Genomic DNA, 21,809 nt, shown 5'->3' with positions numbered 1-21,809 from the left:
CAAAATTAGAAAATGGCCTTCAATACAGACAAGTGTTCATTTATGCACTTGCGGGCACTTAGTAAGGACATGGAATATAAAATCAGCTAAACATAATAGAAAGGAGAAAAGTCAAAGTTTCAATTCAATATCAGGAGGTTTCAGCCAAGACAAATTATCCAGACCATTTATTACAGGTCAAGGACCACAATAATAGGGCTTTGGTAAAGCCTCATTTGGAGTATTGTGATCAGTTTTGGTTCCCCTCTCCACTTCAGGGAATTCTGGAGAAGGTCCAGAGAAGGGCAACAAAGATGATCCCTGGCCTGACAGCACTGAGCTGTGAATATAGACTTGATGCTAGAGACGGAGTGGGTGATTTTTGGAGTGAGGTGCTTGTACTGCACCTGCCTGCCCGAAGGAGTCAGCATGGGACCTGCTCCAATTTCATGGTCGGAATTAATTTAAATGGACTTGGCGAGCTGTCAGCACAAGGTTCTGGGTCAGCGCATAAACAAGGTAGAAGAGGAGAGAAAATGGGTTACAAAAACAAGATGTAATCTCAACAAAAAAAACCTCTTCTGCTTTTCAGGAATGACTGTGAGGTAGATGCTGTGACAGTAGCTGTTGTAAACAGCATTACCTCGATCTTTGCTTCTATCCCCATCTTCTCCGTTCTTGGGTTTAAGGCAAATACAGCTTACTTGGATTGTTTGGACAAGTAAGTAGAATTCCACAACATGCTGTGCACTTGCACTAATTATTATCCCCACCAATTTAATCAATTACTTCAGAACCTTGCACATTTACTCTGAAAACATTTTATTGCCTGTTAATTTTTGCTGTGCACTTAGCCCTGAGGAACACCTGGATTTCCAGGCCCAACACTTTCAATGTCCCCAGGAGTTCAGCCTCCAAAATCTAACTTACTTAATGACCTACTGGGTCCTCAAACCCTGGAGGCTTGAATTTCTGCGGGGGTTTTCCCGATTGCCAGCCATATATTGGGCGGACGATCCAAGGAAAAGAAGGGGTCAAGGATGGGAGTTTTGGAACACAGATGATACAAGGGTAATGGAGCAGGACAATAAGCCATTACAGGAGAAGTGCTGACCGTTCCAGGAAATGAAGGAAGGAGTGGAGGTACACCACAGAGGAGAGATGGTGGAATGGTCAACTGTGTCAAATGCCACAGAGGTCAACGAGGGTGGAAAGGGATATGGCTTTGGGATCAAGTCACAGAGAATATCACTGGCAGCTGATGAGGGTGGCCTCAGTGCTGTGGGCAAGTCGGAATCCAAACTGAGAGGTTTCAAAGATGGGTGCGTATCGAACTGGGTGACAACAACACGCTGAAGGATTTTAGAAATGCAGGAGAGGTTGGAGAAGACAGGGGGGGGGGGTTAAGGGAGGGTTTTTGAGGAGAAGGGTAATGACAGCAGTCTTGGAAGGCGGCAGGACAGTGTCTGAACAGAGGCAGCTATTGATAATGTCAAAGATCATTGGGCTGAGTAGCAATTGTTGTGTGATGAGAAGGGGAGACAGGAAGGGATCAAGAGTCGAGGAGGTGGGACCCATGGAGGAAAGGAGCTTGGGAGGGCCTGGGGATGGATGGTGGAGATGCTGCGGGATGACATGATGTGGAGGCAAGGGAGCGGAGAGGGCTGAGGAGCACGCAGGCTGGGAAACAAAGAGGAAGCTGGACAGCCGAGTGGATGGACACAATCTCTGAAATGACTCTTGGACAAGGATTTTTCTCCAAAATCCCACCCACAGCCAGCCCCGCTGCTGGCTGCTCCTTCCTCACCCACCACCTGCAAATAGGCAGACAAGGGCCCCGGTTCCTGGTGTATTTCTCTCCTGTCAGCCCCAGTTACTGCCACTTTCCAGAGCCACCATGGGGAAGATGGCGATAGGCCCCAGGGAAATGCAGTAATAGAAACATAGAAAAGTTTACGGCACAGAAGGAGGCCATTCGGCCCATCGTGTCTGTGTCGGTCGAAAAAGAGCTACCCAGTCTAATCCCATTTTCCAGCACGTGGTCCGTAGCCCTATAGGTCACGGCAGTTCAAGGGCATATCCAAGTACTTTTTAAATGAGTTGAGGATTTCTGCCTCTACCACCCTTTCAGGCAGTGAGTTCCAGACCCCCACCACCCTCTGGGTGAATTTTTCTTCCTCAACTCCCCTCTAATCCTTCTACCAATTACTTTAAATCTATGCCCCCTGGTCACTGACCCCTCTGCTAAGGGAAATAGGTCCACCCTATCCACTCTATCTAGGCCCCTCATAATTTTATACACCTCAATTAAATCACCCCTCAGCCTCCTCTGTTCCAATGAAAACAACCCCAGCCTATCCAATCTTTCCTCATAGCTAAAATTCTTCAGTCCTGGCAACATCCTCGTAAATCTCCTCTGCACCCTCTCTAGTGCAATTACATCTTTCCTGTAATGTGGTGACCAGAACTGCACGCAGTACTCAAACTGTGGCCTAACTAGTGTTTTATACGGTTCTAGCATAACCTCCCTGCTCTTATATTCTGTGCCTCAACTAATAAAGGAAAGTATCCCGTATACCTTCTTAACCACCTTATCTACCTGTCCTGCTAACTTCAGGGATCTGTGGACATGTACTCCAAGGTCCCTCTCTTCCTCTACAGCTCTCAGTATCCTCCCATTTATTGTGTATTCCCTTGCCTTGTTTGCCCTCCCCAAATCCATTACCTCAAACTTCTCCGGATTGAACTCCATTTGCCACTTTTCTGCCCACCTGACCAGTCCATCGATATCTTCCTGCAGTCCACAGCTTTCCTCCTCACTATCAACCACACGGCCAATTTTTGTATCATCTGCAAACTTCTTAATCATGCCCCCTACATTTGAGTCAAAATCATTAATATATACCACAAAAAGCAAGGGACCTAGCATTGAGCCTTGCAGTACCCCACTGGAAACATCCTTCCAGTCACAAAAACACCTGTCAACCATTACCCTTTGCTTCCTGCCACTGAGCCAATTTTGGATCCAGTTTGCCACTTTCCCTCGGATCCCATGGGCTTTTACTTTTTTGACCAGTCTGCCATGTGGGACCTTGTCAAAAGCCTTGCTAAAATCCATCTAGACTACATCAAACGCATTACCCTCATCGACCCTCCTTGTTGCCTGCTCAAAGAATTCAATCAAGTTAGTCAGACACAACCTTCCCTTAACAAATCCATATTGACTGTCCTTGATTAACCCATGCCTTTCTAAATGACGATTTATACTGTTCCTCAGAATTGATTCCAATAATTTGCTCACCACCGAGGTCAGACTGACCGGCCTGTAATTATTAGATCTATCCTTTTCTCCCTTTTTAAACAATGGTACAATATTAGCAATCCTCCAATCCTCCGGCACCACACTTGTAGCAAGGGAGGATTGGAAAATGATGGTCAGAGTCTCCGTTATTTCCTCCACAGCTTCTTTTGACAGCCTTGGATACATTTCATTCCAGCCTGGCGATTTATCTACTTTCAAAGATGCTAAACCCCTTAATACTTCCTCTCTCACTATGCTTATCCCATCCAATATTTCACACTCCTCCTCCTTAACTACAATCTCTGCATCGTCCCCCTCTTTTAAGAAGACAGATGCAAAGAATTCATTGTGAACCATATCCAAATCTTCCGCCTCTACACATATGTTACCTTTTTGGTCTCTAATAGGCCCTACTCTTTCCTTAATTATCCTCTTGCTCTTAATGTATTTGTAAAACATGTTTGGGTTTTCCTTGATTTTACTTGTCAATATTTTTTCATGCCCTCTCTTTTTGCTTTCCTAATTTCCTTTTTAATTTCACCCCTGCACTTTCTATACTCATCTAGGCTTTCTGTAGTATTGAGTTTTCGGTGTCTGACATAAGCTTTCCTTTTCTGCCTTATCTTACCCTGTATGCTTCTTGTCATCCAGGGGCTTCTAGATTTGGCAGTCCCACCCTTTTTCTTTGTGCGAACATGTTTACTCTAAACCCCTTGAATCTCCCCCTTGAATGCCTCCCCCTGCTCTGACACTGATTTACCTTCAAGTAGCTGTTTCCAGTTTACTTTTGCGAAATTACTTCTCAGCTTAGTAAAATTGGCCTTTCCCCAATTTAGAACTTTTACTCCTGTTCTATCTTTGTCCTTTTCCACAACTATGCTAAATCTAACGCAATTATAATCACTACCACCAAAATGCTCTCCCACTGATACTCCTTCCACCTGCCCGGTTTCACTCCCTAAAACTAAATCCAGAACTGCCCCCTTTTGTTGGGCTTGCTACATACTGGTTAAAAAAGTTCTCCTGAATGCCATTTAAGAATTCTGCGCCCTCTATACCTTTTACACTGATTGTATCCCAGTTAATATTAGGGTAGTTGAAATCCTCTACTATTACTGCCCTATTTTTGCACTTCTCAGAAATTTGCCTACATATTTGCTCTTCTACACCATGCAATTGAGCCATAGATCATGACACCAGCCCAACGGCCATGAGGTGCAGCAAATGCCACTACAAGGATATTAGTTGAGCACACAATAGGCCTGCTGAAGCAAAGATTTCCTGCTTTGGCAGATCTAGAGGTATCCAATCCGACCGTGGTGTGCTGCAGAATTACGCGCTCAGAAGAGGACTCTGAGGGAGTGCCCAGGCATTTGCCCATATGACCAGCAAGAGGGTAGACCACAGCATGGGCATGGTGCCAGCATATGACCTAGAAAAAAGAGGGAAAGAGCCTTGTCCTTTCCAGGGAACACAGTGAAATCCAGCAGTCACCTATCGTACTTCTTTTTCCCACGAGGATGGCCCATAGGAAAAGGACACTCACTGCACATGGTCACCAAGGGGAAGCACTGGGACAAAAAGCACTAAGCAGGGGGGTGAATCCCGTTGCCATTCAGTGCATAATCGGTGCAGAAAATTGTTTTTCAGGCAGAAACATTGCATGGAAACCGTTTCTGCCTGATTTCCTCATTTACAACGTTTCCCCCGAGTTCGCTCGCACATTTTGAACCCTGCTGCGTTATATCCGCCCAGTCCCAAATGACCCCATTTGCATGTGTCAAAATGAGGGCCAGTGGCACAGCAGCTCTGTCACCTACAGCAGGAGGAGCCTGCAGACCCGGTCAGCTGCCTGTGCTGCTCTCTCTGTGGCTATGAAGGTGACAACCACACTCAACTTTTAATGGTACAAAGTCATTTCATGCAGTCATGGGTGCTCAGTGCCCTTAGTAAAAGTCTTACCCACTCCTGAGAAGCCCTTATTGGGTGAAGGGGTGGGTGGTCTGACCCGGTCAGAAGAAAGTCCAGGTCTGTACAGGCGGATTGACAAAAAAAAAATCACTGCAGAAAGTGTTTCCCAGCTGCAGAAATTGCTTGTCAAAATCTTCAGGCTCACAAACTCTTCATTTCCACTCGTTTCAGCCGATCATGACAATAACTGCACCTTATAAATCTCAGCCTGAGTTACCCTGAGTGCATTGTGAGTGTAAAAACAGGAAACTCAGAGCTCCTGTGCCACTGGCCTTCACTGTCATGTATTTAAATGAGGCACTTGGGACTGAGCGGGTGGATCTCGGCAAGGGCCAAAAAGCACAAGGGAACTCATGGGAAGGAATTCAATTATCGAAAATAGGCAGAAATGTCTTCTGCCCGATTTTCCTGCGACAAAAGTTTTCTTGCCCTGTTTCGAGCCTTGTTTATTCACTCTACTACACTGAAAACAGTGAGGAAATTCACCCCCCCGGATCCATAGAATCATAGAATGGTTACAGCACAGGAGGAGGCCATTCGGCCCATCGAGCCCGTGCCGGCTCTTCGTAAGACCAATCCCAGTTAGTCCCATTCCCCCGCTCTTTCTCTGTAGCCCTGCAAATTTTTTCCCTTCAAGTATTTATCCAGTTCCTTTTTAAAGCCATGATTGAATCTGCCTCCACCACCCTTTCAGGCACTGCATTCCAGATCATAACCACTCGCTGCGAAAAAAGTTTTTCCTCATGTCACCTTTGGTTCTTTTGCCAATCACCTTAAATCTATGTCCTCTGGTTCTCGACCCTTCCGCCAATGGGAACAATTTCTCTTTATTTACTTTATCTAAACCCTTCCTAAAAAGAGTGCCCCATTGCCCCAAAGATAGCAACCCTCTTTTGCTGCATCTTTCTCGGAACTATCCCTCTCAGTAAAGGGATCAATTTTCCCTCCGCATTGTGTTCTGGAGGTACCTTCAGGCATCTAGTTCAAGACAATGAATTTTAATTTTGGTTGCTACTAACTTACACCATTGGAATTGTCATTGCCCTTCCAAGCACTGCAGCAGCTCTTTAAATCTGCTGGAATGGATATCCTGTCTCTGTGGCCTGCACGTTCCCAGCATGTCCCAGTTCTTGCTGGGGGTAATGAATAATGACTTAAGTAAGCACTTCATGACACTTCCAGGTGCACTGCCACTGATCCCCAAATGAAAAATCAGCCCTTAGGTCATTTTTAATGGTCGACTAGAGAACTTGCTTAAAAAGCCATGAAGGAACAATAAATTATCAAATATGTAAATACACAATGAAAGCTAAAGAAGCACTGTTTACATAATAGAAAAGTGTTTGGCAAACAATTTATCCCAGGGGGAAGAGAGGAGCCAAAAGAATGGTGCATCATTTCTAACACGAAGCTATCACTCAGAAGTGATGATGTGGAGATGCCGGTGATGGACTGGGGTGGACAAATGTAAGGAATCTTACAACACCAGGTTATAGTCCAACAAATTTATTTTAAAATCACAAGCTTTCGGAGATTATCCCCTTCGTCAGAAGTGAAGCATTTGGATATCTTTTATTTCACTGCATTGCGTGTTTGCAAACAAATGGAAACAAAGGTTTCTCAAATACTGTTTCATGAAGATGGTGGCCCCTTAATCATTGCATTTATTTGTATTTACAATGCATTAACTTCTCTCAACAGGAATATACTGCTCATTTCAAATGAATTCGATATTCAGGATGGAAATGTTACAAGAGAAAATTATTTTAGTTGGGTAGATGATCTGAATGCCACCCATCATGACAGAATCTCAGTTCTTACTTTGAAGAATTGTGTCCTTAAGGACTTTCTTGATCAGGTATTTCTATTCATTTTCAATTAGCCACACACTTGTCTATTTTAGGTCAGTTTTGTAAAGTCAGAATCCCTGGGGCCAGAGGATAGAGTGGATTGGTATGCTTTCCTTTCACTTCAGTCTAGCTCAGACCCATGGAATTAAATTTTGCTCACATCTTGCTGGCTGCAAGGGATCTATGTGAAACAGAGCAATCGCAACACAATCCCAACCCAAAACTCAAAGCAGTAAATGGTCAGTGATTCTCTGGGAAGCCACATCGTGGGTGATGTGAGATGGAGGTGACTCACCAATGCAGAGCTTGGGAGTTCATAGAATCATACAGCATAGAAGGAGGCCATTCGGCCCATTGTGCCTGTGCCGGAAGTTAAGCTACGTGGTTGGGGTAGAACACAATAAATTTGCATCAATCCCATAAAAATTGAGAATGTGCAATATTCCTCAGCAATAACACACATCAGCTTGAACATTTAACTGAAATAACTTAATAAACATAAATTCAGAACTGTGTTTGCGATCGTACAGACTGATGAACATTTGAACAGTTTGTGCAATCACACTGAAATAAAACAGAATTATGAATGGTAAGGAGCAGGAAACAGGACAGTAGGTTATTCGAGGATTCAGGCAATGTCATAAAACAGAAGAGCAAAGATCAAGTGATATCAGGTTCCGTTACCAACCAATTAAGTTACAACGTTGTTACTTGCTTTATACGCTATGACCTCTCAATAAAATGAAAATTATGCTGAGAGTTGGAAATATTCCTGACTCAAGTGACTGTTATGATGTCAATCTTTCCAAAATAAAAATGTTTTTGAAGAAGGATTTGGAGGGTCAGCTTGGCAATCTGTGAGATAGGGAAAGCGGAGAATGAGAGGCAAAGAATAGGGGAGAGAGATTAGAGTTTGAGTTGCACTTAACGTTTGAGTTTTCATGTTAGAGAGGAATAGCGGAGGGTGAGGAGTCAGCCTTGGCTCAGTGGTACCACTCTTGCCTTTGGTGGAGAAGGTCATGGGTTCAATCCCCACTCTATAGCCTTGAGCACATAATCAAGGCTGACAATTCAGTGCTGTATTGAGGAAGCCTTTTGGATGAGATGTTAAACCAAGCCCCTGTCTCCACTCTCAGGTGGACATAAAAGATCCCATGACACTATTTGAAGAAGAGCAGGAGAGTTCTCCCTGGCCAATATTTATCCCTCACCCAACATCACTAAAACAGATTGTCTCTTCATTTATCTCATTGCTGACCACAGCTGCTTCCCACTGCTTGTCCAGGAAGGACCACCCTACCCATTGTAGAATTAATACTAGGTGTCTTGGAACCAAATGGAAAGAATCCTGGTCTGAACTCCAGGTTCCATTAGTGAACTAGCCAGGCCAATCAACATTAACAGTGTTGGATTACCGCGGACCTGTCTGCTTCAGGTATTGGATCAACAAATCTGCCAAAGAAAGTTGACCTGGTTCCAGGCTTTTCTCACCAGGTGGGTCATCTAAAAGCCACACCAACCGGAAAGGTCCCTTTTCCCTATTCTGGTGGTTCATATAGATAGTAATTGCCCCTTCTGTATGCTCCCCTCCAAAGCCCATAGATGGGATATTTAACATTCACCTGAACTACGCAAAGAAGCACAAAGGACCTCCACGTAATATCTCATCCAAAGCACAGCATCTCTGACAAAGCAACACTCTTTCAGTAATGAACTGGAAAGTTAGCATGGATTATGAACTCAAACCCTGAAGCTGGGGCTTGACATTTATCTCATTGCTGTTTGTGGGAGCTTGCTGTGCGCAAATTGGCTGCCATGTTTCCCTACATTACAACAGTGACCTCACTTCAAAAGTAATTCATTGGCTGTAAAACAGTTTGGGACATCTTGAGGTCATGAAAGGTGTAATATAACTGCAAACTTTTTCTTTCCTCCTTATGAGAAAAAAGATGGGGACAAAGTTTAATCCTGTAGAGGACAAGACTGGAGAGAAGAAGCAGAAGAAGCAGCATTAAACATTGCCTGATAGTGAGGTGAAGATTGGAAATAGATATTTGTATTAAAAATTAAGGTACAGGCTAGGGACAGAGACCTCCAAGAAATAGTTCAAGGTCTTATAATACTGTATGGGTAAGTGGGTGAATAAGAAGAAGCCTTCTTTGGGGCATTATTTAATTATATTTGAGTTTAAGTAATATAAACATACATTTTACTGTTAATTTTGTTTTTCATTGCAGCGAGATATTGTTTTTAGTTCTGCTGGTATGTTGGTTTATGAAAACAAAGAGATTTGCATATAAGCCAATCAGGTGAAGCAAATTTAATTTGCAGTGGGATAAATTTGAATAGGAGCCAACTCAGAAACATCACAGAATTAGCATATGTGTGACAGAGATGGGGAATAAATTTATCTATAATTTAGTATTACATGGAAGTGCAACAAGAAATAATTGAAAATATCGCACAAATTAAATCAGATAAAAATATATTTTAAATTGTCTGAGGCTGAACCAGACCATTCGCAACCTTGGCATCCTATTTGGCCCTAAGCTGAGCTTCCGACCACATATCCACTGCATCACCAAGACCGCCTACTTCCACCTCCATAACGTCGCCCGTCTCTGCCCCGCCTCAGCTCATCTGCTGCTGAAACCCTCATCCATGCCTTTGTTACCTCCAGACTCGACTATTACAATGTTCTCCTGGCCAGCATCCCAACTTCCACACTCCGTAAACTTGAGCTGATTCAAAACTCTGCTGCCCCTGTATCCTAACTTGCATCAAGTTCCGTTCACCCATCACCCCTGAGCTTGCTGACTTACATTGGCTCCTGGTCCGGTTTTAAAATTTTCATCCTTGTTTACAAATCCCTCAATGGCCTCGCCCCTCCCTATCTCTGTAATCTCCTCCAGCCCTACAACCCTCCGAGATCTCTGCGCTCCTTCAATTCTGGCCTCTTGCACATTGATCCACCGATTTTCATTGATCCACCATTGGCAGCTGTGCCTTCAGCTGCCTAGGCCCTGAGCTCTGGAATTCCCTCCCTAAACCTCTCCGCCTCTCCCTCCTCTTTCAAGATGCTCCTTAAAACCTACCTCCTTAACCAAGTTTTTGGTCACCTGGCCTAATATCTCCTTAGGGTGGCTCGGTGTCAAATTTTGTTTGATAATCGCTCCTGTGAAGTGCCTTGGGACGTTTTACTATGTTAAAGGCGCTATATAAATGCAAATTGTTGTTGTTGCTGTTTTAGTGCACACATGGTCAGGGGTTACCACATGACCAGCGATTGGCATAAATTAAAAATGTGGCATGTGCACGAGGTGACAAAGTGACTAAAAAGAAATTTAAAATTCCCCCACAATCGCCTGGATGCCAGCTGACATAAATGAAGTAAGCTGGGTATACACTTTTGCATGACTCCCGAATAAAAATACAGATTAAATAAGCCTGGGCCCTCATGCAGCCACATATGTGCAGATGGCCCACCAGGTGATCAGCAAAAACTAATATGTGACACTTTCATGAACTCAACGTGAATAAAAATGAATTTGAAAGTGTCCCGCTTTAAATTAATAGTGTAAGAATGTGCCTGAGGCTACATCTAATTACATCTGAAAGGAAAGCAACAAGCATCAGGCTGTAACCAGGATTATCAATAAAGGCACGCAAAGAGACACAAGAGAATTTTATAGGTTAGTTTAATCATGCTATTGCACTGGGTATGGTAATGTAGTGGTTATGTTACTGGATTTAGCCATCCAGCAAACACGAGAATCCCAACATGGCAATTTGAGAATTTGCATTCAATTAAAAAAAAATCTGTTGGATTGTCATAAAAACCCAACTGCTTCACTAATGTCCTTTAAGGAAGGAAACCTGCCGTCATTACCCATTAAAAATTGGTCAGAAGAGTAGGAGTTAAGGACGGTTTTTCAGAATGGTTGGTAATGGGTAGTGATGTCCTGCAGGATTCAGTTCTGTGCTCGCCAGACATATATCCAAAAGGCAGTGGGAGGCAGCGGGGGACGAAGTCAATGCCAGGCTCACAGCATCATGAACATGGATACAGTGCAGGAAGAAGTTCAATGCTTTGACATGAATGGTCAAGTTGAGTGAGTTCAACTGTCAAGTGGTGTCTCCTACAAACTGCACCACACACTATACCCCCCATCACCCACATACCAACAAACTCTTTCCATCAGTACTCAACTAAAACCAGATGCTTCCTCTCACCCTTACACATTAACACTGTTTCAAGCCGCCCACCCAAACTCACAGACCACACATACTAGCTATTTAACCATGACAGGCACCATCCAGACACACGTCGCGCTTTCTTACAGGATAAGGTGGCACATATCTAGAGGCAGCAAGTGGCAGTGGCATTTAGCCCCTCGAGCCTCTTCCACCATTCAGTGAGATCATGGTGGACCTGTGACCTAACTCCATATATCCGACTTAGCCCCATATCCCTTAATACCCTTGGTTCACAGAAATCTATCAATCTCAGATTTAACATTCACAAGTGAGCTAGCATCAACTGCCTTCTGTGGAAGAGCGTTCCAAACGTCTCCCACCCGTTGCGTGCAGAAGCATTTCCCAACTTCTATCCTGCATGTCCTGGCTCTAAATGTGAGGCTATGTCCCCGCGTCCTAGTATTCAAGCCTAGGAGACCTCCAAAAACAGTTACAAATGTCTTGGCAGCCAGAAGCAATAATCCAGCCACTAACCTGTAAATCCTGCATGGTCCCTTTGAATAGCACCGGTGGGGGGGTCCTCCAGGCACTCTAAGACACGTTCAGATGGTCGGAGTTAAGACTGTGCGTTGAGTTAAGCATTAAGTCCCAAAATGGTGTCAATCACTTTAAATCAGCGTTGCACACTGATTGAAGCCGTTTTCTCCCTACTTTACATGATTCCAGCATTCGTTATCTGCGCCTGCGCTAACTCCTATACCAAGATGGCGTCCAGTGCATGTCATGCTGGAAACGTGTGTGCGCATCCAAGGCGCCATCTTGGATGTCAGAGAGGCCGTGTTGCGCCGAAACGACGAGCGCTACACGGCCCAATTTAGCGCCCATAGAATACAAAAGACATGCGGTAGTGATGATTCTATATAAAAAATTAATAAGACCTCAGTTCGAATAATGTGTGCAGTATCGGGCCCCACACTATGGGAAGGATATTGAGGGTACGATGCTAGGATGCTGCTTGGTATGAGCAAATACAAATTTGAAGAAAGACTTGAGTTTTTGTTCATTGGAACAATGCAGATTACAGATGCCTGCCAATCCTTTCAAAGGTGGAATGCTTCCCTGCTTCGGGCAAGGAAGAGTCAACGTGTATGTTAATAATTTTGCTTGCAGATTTGCTCTTGAATATCATGTAAAATAGGAAATGTTTGATACGATTCTTTTTTTCTTTCTCCTGGTCAGAGCACATCAGGCACTGGACTGGCTTTTATCGCTTTCACTGAAGCGATTGTTCGAATGCCTGTTTCGCAGGTTTGGGCCATCCTATTTTTCATCATGCTGTTAAATCTGGGACTGTCATCCATGTTTGGCAATATAGAGGGAATTCTTACTCCTTTGTTAGACCTGAAGGTGTTTCCAAAATGTGTTCCTAAAGAAATGATTACAGGTGAATGCTCGCTGTCATCGTACAATTCATTGAATATCAGTGTGCTACAACAAGACAGTTCTTTTGCTGATCACCTTAAATCTGTGTCCTCTGGTTACTGACCCTTCTGCCACAGGAGACCATTTCTTCTTATTTACTCAATCAAAACCTTTCATGATTTTGAACACCTCTATCAAATCTCCCCTTAACCTTCACTGCTCTATAAACAGAGGCATAGCGTCCAAAAGCAAGGAAGTTATGCTAAACCTTTATAAAACACTGGTTGGGCCCCAGTTGGAGTATTGTGTCCAATTCTGGGCACCACACTTTAGGAAGGATGTCAAGTCCTTGGAGAAGGTGCTGAGGAGATTTACTAGAATGAGGAGTTTTGCTAACTTCAGTTACGTAGAAAGACTAGAGGAGCTGAGGTTGTTCTCCTCAGAGCAAAAGAACCAGAGGTGAGATGAGGAGAATTTTTTTATGCAGTGAGTTGATATGATCTGGAACGCACTGCCTGAAAGGGTGGTAGAAACAGATTCAATAATAACTGGGAATTGGGTAAATACTTGAAGGGAGAAATTCACAGGGCTATGGGGAAAGGGCAGGGGAGTGGGACTAACCGGATCGCTCTTTCAAAGAGCCGGCACAGGCACGATGGGCCGAATGGCCTCCTTCTGTGCTGTATGATCCTATGATTCGAATGATTCCATGATGGATGTCAGGCTGATAGGCCTGTAGTTGCCTGGCTCTGATTTGCCCACTTTTTTGAATATAGGAACTACATGAGCTAGCTTCCAGTCTAAGGGCAGTATCCCTGACTCTATTGAGCTATTGCAGATACGGGCAAGGGGCTCACAGAGCATTTAGCAGCTCTACCATAACATCAGAATCAGTTTGAATCTGTCCTACAGTATCCTTCAATAGCCCCGTACAATCCTCAGTGGTCTTCTGATTCCTGGTGTAGCTGAAAAAGCTTTTGCTATTACAGCCACAATTACTCACCACCTTCTTTTCCAGAGATCTCTTGGCTACCCCCTTACAGCTACTTTTGTCTCCCTCGGTTGCTCACAACTACCACTTACAGTAAAAGGTGTCAGAGCTAACTCAAACTCAAAATCCCACACTCCATTATGATTCACAGATTCCACCTTTCCTTATTGATGAACGCTGACGGCAGTGCGGCCAGATAGGCACGATCCTGCACATCACAGCATGTGACGTACAAGCACCGGCTACAACCAGGACGTTGCGATTGTCTTCCTGAAATAACAGGTTGTCACGATCGCTCCCCTCCCCCCGCACCCGTTGATGCTCCGCACCCCCTCCCAAGATTTACCTTCAGGCCACTGCCGGCGAGGCAAGCAGCCTGACATCCGTTGTCTACGGATATGTGACAGGCACCAGCTGCTCATGGAATTAATTGTCGAGTCTCTCGGTCTTCGGTCCCTCGGTTAGGGCGCACGCTGTCAGCGCACTGTTGGTTATGCGCTCGAGAATGGGCCACAACCAATTACTACACCCTCATATAAATATCAGTAAAATTACATTACTGTTCACTATATAGGACTATATCCATTATTGTTCACTGTATAGGACCATGTTCATTACTGTTCACTCTGCAGGACCATGTTCATTACTGCTTACTATATAGGACCATATTCATTACTGTTCACTATATAGGACCATATTAATCACTGTTCACTATATAGGACCATATTCATCACGGTTCACTATATAGGACCATGTTCATTACTGTTCACTATATAGGACCATATTCATTACTGTTCACTTTCTAGGACCATATTCATCACTGTTCACTATATAGGACCATGTTCATTACTGTTCACTCTGCAGGACCACGTTCATTACTGTTCACTATATCGGACCATGTTCATTACTGTTCACTCTGCAGGACCATGTTCATTACTGTTCACTGTGTAGGACCATATTCATTACTGTTCACGATATAGGACCATATTCATTACTGTTCACTATATAAGACCATATTCATTATTGTTCACAATATAGGACCATGTTCATTACTGTTCACTATATAGGACCATGTTCATTACTGTTCACTATATTGGACCATATTCATTACTGTTCACTCTATAGGACCATGTTCATTACTGTTCACTATATAGGACCATGTTCATTACTGTTCATTATATAGGACCATATTCATTACTGTTCACTGTGTCGGACCATATTCATTACTGTTCACTATATAGACCATATTCATTCCTGTTCACTGTGAGGGACCATATTCATTACTATTCACTATATAGGACCATGTTCATTACTGTTCACTATATAGGACCATATTCATTACTGTTCACTATATAGGACCATGTTCATTACTGTTCACTGTATAGGACCATATTCATTAGTATTCACTATATAGGACCATGTTCATTACTGTTCACTATATAGAACCATATTCATTACTATTCACTGCATAGGACCAGGTTCATTTCTGTTCACTATATAGGACCATTTTCATTACTGTTCACTGTATAGGACCATATTCATTACTGTTCACTATATACGACCATGTTCATTACTGTTCACTATATAGAACCATATTCATTACTATTCACTACATAGGACCAGGTTCATTTCTGTTCACTATATAGGACCACTTTCATTACTGTTCACTATGTAGGACCATATTCATTACTATTCTCTATATAGGACCATACTCATTACTGTTCACTATATAGGACCATGTTCATCACTGTTCACTATATCGGACCATATTCATCACTGTTCACTATATAGGACCATATTCATTACTGTTCACTATATAGGACCATATTCATTACTGTCCACTATATAGGACCATGTTCATTACTGTTCACTATATAGGATCATATTCATTACTGTTCACTGTGTAGGACCATATTCATTACTGTTCACTATATAGGACCATATTCATTACTGTCCACTATATAGGACCATGTTCATTACTGTTCACTATATAGGACCATATTCATTACTGTCCACTATATAGGACCATGTTCATTACTGTTCACTATATAGGATCATATTCATTACTATTCACCATATAGGACCATGTTCATTACTGTTCACTATAAAGGACCATATTCATTACTGTTCACTACATAGGACCATATTCATTACTGTTCACTATGTCGGACTATATTCATTACTGTTCACTAAAAAAGGACCATATTCATTACTATTCTCTATATAGGACCATATTCATTACTATTCTCTATATAAGACCATATTCATTACTGTTCACTGTATAGGACCATGTTCATTACTGTTCACTATATAGGACCATATTCATTACTGTCCACTATATAGGACCATGTTCATTACTGTTCACTATATAGGACCATATTCATTACTGTCCACTATATAGGACCATGTTCATTACTGTTCACTATATACGACCATATTCATTACTGTTCACTATATACGACCATATTCATTACTGTTCACTATATAGGACCATATTCATTCCTAATAGAGTCATAGAGTCATAGAGTTATACAGCACGGATAGAGGCCCTTCGGCCCATCGTGTCCGCGCCGGCCATCAAGCCCTGTCTACTCTAATCCCATATTCCAGCTTTTGGTCCGTAGCCTTGTATGCTATGGCATTTCAAGTGCTCATCCAAATGCTTCTTGAATGTTGTGAGGGTTCCTGCCTCCACAACCCTCTCAGGCAGTGAGTTCCAGACTCCAACCACCCTCTGGGTGAAAAAGTTCTTTCTCGAATCCCCTCTAAACCTCCCGCCTTTTACCTTGAATCTATGTCCCCTTGTTATAGAAACCTTAACGAAGGGAAAAAGCTCCTTAGTATCCATCCTATCTGTGCCCCTCATAATTCTGTACACCTCAATCATGTCCCCCCTCAGCCTCCTCTGCTCCAAGGAAAACAAACCCAATCTTCCCAGTCTCTCTTCATAGCTGAAGCGCTCCAGCCCTGGTAACATCCTGGTGAATCTCCTCTGCACCCTCTCCAAAGCGATCATATCCTTCCTGTAGTGTGGCGACCAGAACTGCACACAGTACTCCAGCTGTGGCCTAACCAGTGTTTTATACAGCTCCATCATAACCTCCTTGCTCTTATATTCTATGCCTCGGCTAATAAAGGCAAGTATCCCATATGCCTTCTTTACCACCTTATCTACCTGTTCCGCCGCCTTCAAGGATCTGTGAACTTGCACACCAAGATCCCTCTGACCCTCTGTCTTGCCTAGGGTCCTCCCATTCATTGTGTATTCCCTTGCCTTGTTAGTCCCTCCAAAGTGCATCACCTCGCACTTTTCCGGGTTAAATTCCATTTGCCACTGTTCCGCCCATCTGACCAACCCATCTATATCGTCCTGCAGACTGAGGCTATCCTCCTCGCTATTTACCACCCTACCAATTTTTGTATCATCAGCGAACTTACTGATCATACCTTTTACATTCATATCCAAGTCATTAATGTAGACCACAAACAGCAAGGGAACCAGCACCGATCCCTGTGGTACCCCACTGGCCACAGGCTTCCAGTCACAAAAACAACCTTCGACCATCACCCTCTGCCTTCTGCCACTAAGCCAGTTTTGTATCCAAAGTGCCAAGGCACCCTGGATTCCATGGGCTCGTACCTTCTTGACCAGTCTCCTGTGGGGGACTTTATCGAAGGCCTTACTGAAATCCATGTATACCACATCCACTGCGTTACCCTCATCCACACGCCTAGTCACCCCCTCAAAAAATTCAATCAAATTAGTCAGACATGATCTTCCCTTGACAAAGCCATGTTGACTATCCCTGATTAATCCTTGCTTCTCCAAGTGGAGACTAATTTTGTCCTTCAGAATTTTTTCCAATAATTTTCCTACCACTGATGTTAGGCTCACTGGCCTGTAGTTCCCCGGTTTTTCCCTACTCCCCTTCTTGAATAATGATACTACATTAGCGGTTCTCCAGTCCTCTGGCACATCCCCTGTGGCCAGAGAGGTTCTGAATATATGTGTTAGAGCCCCCGCAATCTCCTCCTTTGCCTCACACAGTAGCCTGGGATACATTTCATCCGGGCCTGGGGATTTATCCATTTTTAGGCCTGCTAAAACCGCCAATACCTCCTCCCGTTCGATGTTAATATGTTCGAGTATATCACAGTCCCCCTGCCGTATTTCTATGTCTACATCGTCCTTCTCCATAGTGAAAACAGATGCAAAAAATTCATTTAGAACCCCTCCTACATCTGCCGGCTCCACACACAGATTGCCATTTTTGTCCCTAATGGGCCCTATTTTTTCCCTAGTTATCCTCTTACCCTTAATATACTTATAAAACATCTTAGGATTTTCCTTTATTTTGCTCGCCAGTGTTATTTCATGGCCCCTCCTTGATCTCCTAATTTATTTTTTAAGTATCCCCCTGCACTTTTTGTACTCCTCTAGGGCTTCCTCCGTCTTTAGCCTTTTGTATCTGCCAAAAGCCCTCCTTTTTTTCCTAATCCATTCTCGTATATCACCTGACATCCAAGGTTCCCTGGAGTTCTTGGAACCACCCTTGACCTTTACGGGAACATGTTGCCATTGTATGGTCTCAATCTCCCTTCTGAAAGACTCCCATTGCTCCGATGCGGATTTTCCTACAAGCAGCTGATCCCAGTCCATTTTGGCCAGATCCTGCCTTATCCTATTAAAATCGGCCTTCCCCCAATTTAGAACCTTTATTTCCGGCCCCTCCCTGTCCTTTTCCATGACCACCTTAAATCTCACCGAATTATGGTCACTGTCACCAAAGTGCTCCCCTACTAGCACTTCTTCCACTTGGCCGGCCACATTCCCTAGAATTAGGTCCAGTACCGCCCCCTCTCTTGTCGGACTTTCTACATGCTGGCTCAAAAAGCTCTCCTGGATGCACGTTAAGAATTTTGTACCCTCTAAGCCTTTTACACTCTGAGTATCCCAGTTAATATTGGGGAAGTTGAAATCCCCCACTATTATTACCCTATTATTTGCACAATTTTCTGAGATTTGCCTACATATTACTATTCTCGAAATAGGACCATGTTCATTAATGTTCACTATATAGGACCATATTCATTACTGTTCAATATATACGACCATATTCATTACTATTCTCTATATAGGACCATACTCATTACTGTTCACTATATAGGACCATATTCATTACTGTTCACTGTATAGGACCATGTTTATTACTGTTCACTGTATAGGACCATGTTCATTACTATTCACTACATAGGACCATGTTCATTACTGTTCACTGTATAGGACCATGTTTATTACTGTTCACTATATACGACCATATTCATTACTGTTCACTATATCGGACTATATTCATTACTGTTCACTATAGAGGACCATATTCATTACTGTTCACTATATAGGACTATATTCATTACTGTTCACTATATAGGACCATATTCATTACTTTACACTATATAGGACCATATTCATTACTGTTCACTATATAGGACCATGTTCATTACTGTTCACTATTTAGGACCATATTCATTACTGTTCACTATATAGGTCCATGTTCATTACTGTTCACTAAAAAGGACCATATTCATTACTGTTCACTGTATAGGACCATGTTTATTACTGTTCACTATATACGACCATATTCATTACTGTTCACTATATCGGACTATATTCATTACTGTTCACTATAGAGGACCATATTCATTACTGTTCACTATATAGGACTATATTCATTACTGTTCACTATATAGGACCATATTCATTACTTTACACTATATAGGACCATGTTCATTACTGTTCACTATATAGAACCATATTCATTACTGTCCACTATATAGGACCATGTTCATTACTGTTCACTATATAGGACCATATTCATTACTATTCACTATATAGGACCATGTTCATTACTGTTCACTATATAAGACCATATTCATTACTGTTCACTATATAGGACCATGTTCATTACTGTTCACTATATAGGACCATGTTCATTACTGTTCACTATATAGGACCATATTCATTACTGTTCATTATATTGGACCATATTCATTACTGTTCATTATATAGGACCATATTCATTATTGTTCACTATATAGGACCATTTACATTGCTGTTCACTATATAGGACCATATTCATTACTGTTCATTATATAGGACCATATTCATTACTGTTCATTATATAGGACCATATTCATTACTGTTCACTATATAGGACCATACACATTGCTGTTCACTATATAGGACCATATTCATCACTGTTCACTATGTAGGACTATATTCATTACTATTCACTATGTAGGACCATGTTCATTACTGTTCACTATATAATACCTTATTCAACACTTTTCACTATATTGGACTATTTTCACTACTGTTCACTATATAGGACTATTTTCATTACTTTCACTATATTGGACTATTTTCACTACTGTTCACTCTATTGGACTATTTTCATTACTTTCACTATATCGCACTATTTTCACAATCTGCCATTGCCAATGCTACTCTTACCCAGCTGCAGGGAGGCTGATGGCCCTGTTCTACATCCCCAGGAAGATCTAAAACTCATCAAAGTTAAGGGATTGAATCAGCCACCACGGGAGGGGGATTTTTCCTGGGGTTCTCCTGAATAACTGCAGAAACCACTGATGCCGTTTCCCCGGTGTTTCCTTGGCTCCTCCACCAATGTTACGACAATCATCAGACCGCCCACAGAAATTCACCCCTTATTATATCTTGTGATTTATGTCTTTCCCCTGCTCTGCAGGTGCATTACTAAGAAAAGTGTTTTGCCAAAATATGTTCTAATCATCTGTTTTTATCCTTCTTTTAGCCTTAATATGCCTGGTGTCCTTTTTGTTGGGGCTTATTTTCACTACAGCGTCTGGGAATTACTGGCTCACAATTTTTGACCATTACGGATCTGCTTTGCCTCTACTGATCATTGCTTTCTTCGAGCTCATTGGGGTTACTTATGTCTATGGAATTAATAAGTAAGTAGCAAAAACTATAGTTTAACTACTCACCATTTCCTTCGAGATGGTGGCGTTCCCGAACCAAGAACTTTGATTTTCTTTATCGCAAATGTCGAACAATGTTATTCTATTCCTCCTAAATCTCTTGCTAAGTGTTTTTTTTAAAATTCGAGACCAAATGTCAGAATAATATTATTTCACCATTAGTTGCTTTTTCCCTACTGGGCTCCTCAATACTCTTTGCCTGAGAAAGAGGAGGGCGAACCATTTATTAGCCCCAGACTGCCCTTGACCCATCCGTGAGGTACTTAGGAATGTCTCACTGTGACTGACCCTACTTGTGAGAAAATATTTCTCGACATTCCTCACTGATAGAATTGCCAATATGTGAACTCGCCCTGTGAAAACCATGAATGCTGGCAATCTAAATTGAAAATGCCAAAACTACACACCTGAAAGTGGAGGATAGTTTAAACATTTCAGGCATAGCTCCTGAGGAGAACCCTGTCTCGCGAACCCAACAGGAGCTGACTAATCTGTTGTGCACAAGAATATCCGAATGTTCGCTTCATCATGCTTGCTCCACCCAACATCCATGTATAATTATTTTATTGCAGATGAAACTGCTTCTCCCTCACTTTAAGGAACTCAAAGTTCCTGCCTCTTTCTCTCCCGAAAACAAAATCAAGCCTTGCTGGTAATTCACATTATTTCGCACCATCTCGGCAACTGTGGTTGCAAACAATCATCCTACCTCTGTTAATTGGTTCTACTGTATCATTAAATTTATAGCACACTTCTGTTAAAAGACCGAACGGGACAATTGTTATTTTTTATTTGAACTTGTACTAAAGACATGTCTTGAAATTCTGACAGAAAACTGGATTAAATTTTTCTCAGATTCAGTGACGATTTGGAATTCATGACTGGTCGACGACCAAACCTTTACTGGCGTGTGACCTGGAGAGTTATCAGCCCTTTACTGCTGTTTATTGTCTTTGTGGCCTTTGTTGTCGTCGAAGTACAGCATCCCTTGTCGTATGAGGCATGGAATCCCAACCACGTATGTACCTTTCATATTGAGAGGGGATCTCATTGAAACATATAAAATTCCGACAGGGTT

The 21,809-nt window shown here is 42.6% G+C and overlaps 1 protein-coding gene across 3 annotated transcripts in view; it reads left to right on the top strand.

Annotated features, from left to right (window-relative positions):
* LOC137335054 (sodium-dependent neutral amino acid transporter B(0)AT3-like) overlaps positions 1 to 21,809 on the top strand; it is an 81,041-nt gene that overhangs the window by 54,663 nt on the left and 4,569 nt on the right. For 2 of the 3 annotated variants that reach the window (XM_068000133.1, XM_068000148.1), the window contains 5 exons: positions 572 to 700; positions 6,953 to 7,109; positions 12,538 to 12,742; positions 20,545 to 20,704; positions 21,587 to 21,749. In XM_068000133.1, coding sequence (XP_067856234.1) covers positions 572 to 700; positions 6,953 to 7,109; positions 12,538 to 12,742; positions 20,545 to 20,704; positions 21,587 to 21,749 — 814 coding nt within the window. The remainder of the gene's footprint in view (positions 1 to 571; positions 701 to 6,952; positions 7,110 to 12,537; positions 12,743 to 20,544; positions 20,705 to 21,586; positions 21,750 to 21,809) is intronic. The other variant, XM_068000140.1, reaches the window with a different exon arrangement.

This window comes from Heptranchias perlo, chromosome 2 (genome assembly GCF_035084215.1).
Source record: "Heptranchias perlo isolate sHepPer1 chromosome 2, sHepPer1.hap1, whole genome shotgun sequence".
Taxonomy (NCBI): domain Eukaryota; kingdom Metazoa; phylum Chordata; class Chondrichthyes; order Hexanchiformes; family Hexanchidae; genus Heptranchias; species Heptranchias perlo.
Note: the sequence above shows the minus strand (reverse complement) of the source record. Positions and strands in the feature narration are given on the sequence as shown.